Consider the following 6,265-nt stretch of genomic DNA (forward strand, 5'->3'; position numbering starts at 1 on the left):
GCGCTAACCTCATCCCCCGACGCCGGGAGCTGGGCCGTGGGTAGGCGCAGGCCTGGGGCTGAGCCGCGGCCTGAGGCGGAGGCCGAGGGCGGCTCTTCCCGGCGGCCGCCCCCGGGCCCCGCCGCCTCGGGGCAGCGCCGCCGGGCGGACCGCGCCTTTCATCCGCCTGTCTGCGCCAGCCGGGGGCGGCCGCGCTCGGTGCGGGGCTGCGTCCAGCCCCTCCTTGAACCCTTAAACCGCTTCGTGGGCAGCTGGCTCCGGAGTACAGCAGGGAGGGGGCCTGAGGTTTGTCATGGTCGGACCAGGGGGCTGCTCTCCGCAGCTGGCTCGGGTGGCAGGGTGCAGCTTTGGAATGAAGAACGCTGGCAGCTTGGCACTTTTTAATGCGAAAGCATACGAGGTACCCAGCAAAGCCATAGGAAACTGCCACATAATTATTCAAGCAGCAGAGTTAAGGCCACCAAGTACCATCTGATAGTTACCTGCAATTTCTCCGCCTTACAACTTCTGACTTTCTGCTGTTTGTGTAGCAATTTAAGATGCCAACTGGAAAAGAGTAGGTCCGGCCAAGTCAACACAAGGAAAACTTAAATGTTCAAGCCAGTTTCTCTATGCTTTCCTGAAAGTAGGTTTATTTGCATAACGAGTGGAAGTTCATGGTAGCGAAACACTTTGTCAAGATCCATAAAAATACTGAGATGCCCCAAGTTTCACTTTGAACTGATTTTACATGTACAAGCATAACAGCACTGCTCCCTAAAAAAAAAAAAAAATCCACACTCCGTACCTAATTTCATCTCTTTTGATGTGCATTAGCAAGGGAATTTTGAATGACTGAAGTCCTACTATTGTGCAAGTCCTCTACTTTGACTGAGTCAATCCAATCCAAGTTGACTCACTGTGGTTGGGCTAAATGCACAATGGTAATATTGAATGAACCCGAAAAACAAATCACACACCACCATATGACCTTTCAGGTTTCTTTGTTTTTCTGAGTCATGGAAAAACTGCAATAGAACATCTTCCTTTGCACAACACGTTAATGTGGAGCTCTTCCAAGTATAATCCCACAAGCCAGAGTGGCTCACCAGCAGTACTGCCAGATGTGTCCATACCACAGACAACAGTTTGTAGGAGATGCCAAAAAAAACACCCAGGAGAAGGAGCCAGCGGATGCCTCAAAACCAGTGTGGTAGAAGCGCATTACAAAGTAGTCAGGAGGAATCCTGCAAGACTTCCCATCTCCCAGTTCTAGGACAAGAGGGCTCAGGCAGGTAGAAGATGCCACATGGCTAGCATCCAACTTTGTTTTACAGGATGTTTGGCTATACCCACGGACCAATTATTACTTACATTTCACCAATTTCACCTAGTGAAGGGTAGCCTGACATCCCTATTTGGCTGTGATGCTCCTGGAGTGCAGGGGCTGCCTCCATATCCTTTAACACAAATCTTTAAGGCAATATTTTGTTCAGGTTATTTCAGAGGAGGCAGGTTTTTCCAGCTCCTCCTCTCCAGTCAAGGCTGTAAGAAACTATACATTCAAGCAAGGAAAAGGAGCTTTGGGAAAAATACAGGTACTATATTGTATTTGTAACAGCAAGAAAGAAAGGGACCCAATAAGTGCTCCCTCTCCCCTTTCACACGTATATTTCTTTCTCTGGAAAAAGTTTGGTTAAGCAGCCTGATCTGCCATTCTTCCTTTCCCCTTTAACAACACTTGACAAAAACAAGTCTAAGGAAAATTTGTCCATGAACAGCAGATTCAGATATTCACTCTCTTAACTCAAAATTATTTAATACCACAGTCCCCACTCCCAGAAAATACCCTGACTACCTGATAACTGAGGAAGAAGGGAGGAGTGTTCTCCACCTATGCCACTGAAGAAAGAAAGGTGTGAAAAACCGAACATGCCTGTGCTTTATTCAACTGCCAGCACACTTTCTAAGTACATTTATGCCGCAAATAAAATACCAATAAGAAGATCATATATATACCGTAGTATTTTTCAAGATCACTTTATTCATCTCTTATAATTTCAAATGGTATTTTTAGTCAATTGTATTGGAATAAATAACACCATTTCACCTTTCCCCTGCAACATGAATTTGGGAACTGTGCTGTGAAATATAACACTGATTTGGTATTCATTACAATACTGTACCTAGCCACCAGCAAAGAAGGAACTTTGAAAGGGAAAACAGACTGCCTCTGTTCTACTACCTCATTCAGGCTTTCGAGTCAAGGGAAGTCTAGATGTTCTGGAGGCATGAATATGCTATGAGATTGCTGGTGTCTAGACAACATGGAGATGAGGAAGTTGCAGACAATCTACATGAGTATTCCCATGATTTCTTCCAACAGTGGAACTATATAGCACATCTAAGAAGGCAGGTGAGTAAGAAAAGGTTTAATGTAGCCCAATCTTAAAAATAGAGGAGAAAACTGAATTACTCTTTTTCTTCTGAAGTATTTATCCACTTCACCAGTTCATCAGCACGCACTAGGACTCCCTTCTTTGCAGAACTGGCATCGACATCAAATATAATTCCTTAGACCAAAGGATGGATGAAGGCCGTACTTAGATCTTGAGTACTATAATTATTCTATATTATAATGTAGTTTTGTAAACAGATAAAATAATTTATATTATAATTTCCTGTACTGCAATGGAATCAGGAATCATAATGGCATGGGCAAGTATGAGGTACTGTATAACTACAAACTAAGCCAGTCCCCAAACCCCTAAATATATGACCAAAAAAGTTCCAAGATGTCCATCCTGCCTCAGTTGCACATAATTCATAATAAACCAGAGAAGGATAAAATTACTTGAGAGACTCGTGTATGAGTTTCTAACAGGTATTACTAATGGTAAGATTTAAATTCCAAATATATACTTCAAAGCCATTCATAAACATCATGTAAATAAATTATGTATGTTATAGTGTAGCAGGGACCTTATCTAGTTACTTTGGTAGCAAATCAAAGCAGCATTTACTTCAGAACGTGTTCGAATAGGCTCATTTAAACAACATGCGTTGTAACTAATACATGGTGCTACTAGAAAACAGCAGAATTAATAGTACATGTTTTCCAAGAGATGCATGTCACGAACACCTTATGGTCTCCAAGCAAAATACCCGTAGTCCCTCATCACTTCCATGGCACTTTTCACAACCTAGCTCTTTTCCCCATATGCTTTCTACCCTTTCACTGCAGTAGCCCCTCAGTTCTTTCACAGAGTCCTCGGTGCTCTCTCCCCCAGTGTCCCCTGTTATCATTCCACAGTAGCTCTGTTCACCCCCTCGGTACACCAAACCTGCAATATCCTTACTGCCCGCACAGACCCCTCAGCATGTCCCCAGCTCTATGCTCCTTAAATCCCCTCCACATCACTGGTATCTCACCATGCCTTGGCCCACCCCAGCGTTACCCCACGGAGTTACAAGCATCCTGTGTCTGCATCATAATCTCCTGTTTAGCTTGTAGGAGAAGATGTTTAACTTGCAGGAGAAGGCTGCAGATCTGTCCACAGTGTGGTTCCAAACCCAGCACCTAAGGACAGTTTCCCTTTTCCCTTGCTGCGGGGTGGACAGCCCCACAAACACGGCATTCCCTCCTCTACCCATCACCTATGAGTTTCATAAAAATAAGAACTTACTATAATTACAGACCACCAGCTTTTCATCAAACGTGACTAGTACTGGCCAGCTAAGTCACAAATGATTGTGAAGGGAAGAAAGGCAAGGAATGGCAGGCAGGCACCAACAGAATGAATGCACGAGCCTTCCTTAGAAACCAATTCATAAATTCAGTAGACAAATAGTCAACAACAACATGTTTGCATGTCTCTCCCTGTGACTGCCTGATAGCGATCTGGTATGCTGAAAGTTAAGGAAAAGGCCTTGAATGAAATACCAGCTTGTTTATACAGAAGATAAGAAAAACTGACTTCTGCCTGTATTTTTTCCTACCTATCATGTCTAATGTGAAGTAACCTTGAAGGCTTATCTAAGAATTTGTTATATACTTTCCTAACCCTGTCAGTCATAAAATAGTTATAAATAAAATACAAAAAGAACATCATATTCTCAAGTTTGGACTACAATTCAGATTTTTTTTAAGTAATTTTTTAAACAAGCTTAGGAACAAAGAACAATTGGGATTTATTTCTTCTCCTGAATTATTCACATGATGTCACATAAAAGGAAATTGACTATTTACTAGTCCAGCAAAAGAAATATGCAGAAAATAGTCAGGAAATATAGGTACAGATTCTGCCATCTTTATCCACTCTATTAAAATCAGCATGAATCACAGAATTCCTACTTGATGTTAAAAAGAGCAGTAAAAACCTGCAATACTGAAATATTAGCTGCCCTGCTGCAATTCCTCTCACTACCTGGTATACATTATTTTGGTATCCAAAATGTTATTACTAGACCTAATTTGTTGATTAGGATAGGATTTTTCTGTTGACTAACCATTTAGCTCACAGTCTTAGTTACAGCCTATATATAGACTTAGCATTTGCTATTTTTCCTATTGTAGCACACTATGGTAAAAATAAACCATGGATACAGAGTTGCTATTTACAGTTAACCACAGAAGATATTCCAGTCTGTACTACAGCTGCATTGATTGTGCTCGTGGGATCTACAGATTACCATCAACTCGAAAAAAAAAGATCTCATTGGAGTTTGTAAAACAATTACTGTTGTTGTGGTAATACTAAGGGTTTCTCTGGATTCCCTTCTACACAAAAATATGCTCCTTCTTTCTGGGGGCAACCATCTGTTCTCCAGTCTGCAAAGAAGTGTGCTCACACCCTGGAGAATAAATAAATAACATTTAACTAGCAAGGCTTGATGCCTGTGTTAGGAATGGAAGCTAGTATCAATAACTAAAGAACGATTGAATCATCAGCAAGTACTACACAAAATGAACTCAGCTGCCTGAATACACACAGCCTTAAGCCCATGGCTTCCACTACCATGAAGGCTGTATTTCTCTGATCTTCCTTTAGCTCCTGAGCTGAGAGTTTGAAGAACATATGACAGAAATATTTAGGGAATTTGCATATTTTTTTTATTTTTAGGGACAATGCTTTCAAGAAGCTAACAAGACCCATTCTTTCAGATTGAAACAAGGGAAGTTTCCTTGCCCTTGTGGGCCTTTCACAGACACACTCAAAGAAAAGTATAAAAAGGTGGGAAGCATAGGTATGGAACAAGGAACAACAAATGACAAATAAGGAAAACCCAATACAACTGGAAAGCATATTGTGAATACTGAGCACTACAAAAGCAATGCCATGAAACACAATTTAGTCATTTATACAGCTTGGTGGTGGTTTTTTTTTTAATAAACCCTACTTATTTCTGAAGCAAATCTCCGGCTTGCTTCATAGATATTACAAAGCAAGTGTTTTGTATGTGGAAGAATCACTCATTCTAAATGCCTTAAAATCCAGAAGCCACAAAATTTCAGTTTCCTACCTTTTTCCAACCTTTCCCAATCAAAATATGCCAGAAGTTCATAATTCAAGTCCAAATAAGCTACTCATATAACATGTACAGTCACACTTAAAAAAACCTAACACCACACACCCCCCAAACTAAATACAATTCTAGTCTTAAAACTTCACCAAAGAAGTTCAGTGGTGTAACAGCCATTTCATGACTGACTCTGAAGTAATGGGTCTGATTACAAGATAAGATCCCATGGAAAGCAGAAATGTATTCAAAACAAGAAAAAGATTAAGATTTGCACTTACATTCCCATTCTGCTCTTAAAAGCAGCAGGAAGCCTTCCCCAAGCAGACTGTGTACTAAAGAAACAGCAAAGCAGCAAATAATGTTTCACAGAACCGGCTTTATACGATGTACTGATTTGAGTCTTTTCTAATCAAGTTCAGTTTGGTTCAGTAGGGGAGTTTTATGGCACCCTCACCACTACGCGGGATGAGTACTTAAACTACTGTCACTACTGAGCAAGGGAACTTTCTGCCGAAAACAAAACTTTGAAGTGACTGAGTGTACATAGGTCAGGCTATAAAAACAGAGCAAAACATAAAGCAAGTTACTATCTAGAGAGCTAACTGAACCCCATTAAATTTGAGACCTAATCTTTTTCCACTATTCCTTTACTAAAAATAACTTTTCTTAGTTGCAAGCAAAAAAACAGTGGAAGATTAATGGATTTCTTTAATACCAAAAAATTGTTTCTCAACGGCCATCAACACTGCCCATTTTTACCCAG

At 41.0% G+C, this 6,265-nt stretch overlaps 1 protein-coding gene across 1 annotated transcript in view; it reads right to left on the reverse strand.

The window, feature by feature from the left end:
• Positions 1 to 435, reverse strand: part of STK3 (serine/threonine kinase 3) — a 138,375-nt gene extending 137,940 nt beyond the window's left edge. The window contains exon 1 of the mRNA XM_040586646.1: positions 9 to 435. Within this exon, the coding sequence (XP_040442580.1) occupies positions 9 to 13 (5 nt within the window). The 5' untranslated portion in view covers positions 14 to 435. The remainder of the gene's footprint in view (positions 1 to 8) is intronic.
• Positions 436 to 6,265: the final 5,830 nt, after the last annotated feature.

Source organism: Falco naumanni, chromosome 3, assembly GCF_017639655.2.
Source record: "Falco naumanni isolate bFalNau1 chromosome 3, bFalNau1.pat, whole genome shotgun sequence".
Lineage (NCBI taxonomy): Eukaryota > Metazoa > Chordata > Aves > Falconiformes > Falconidae > Falco > Falco naumanni.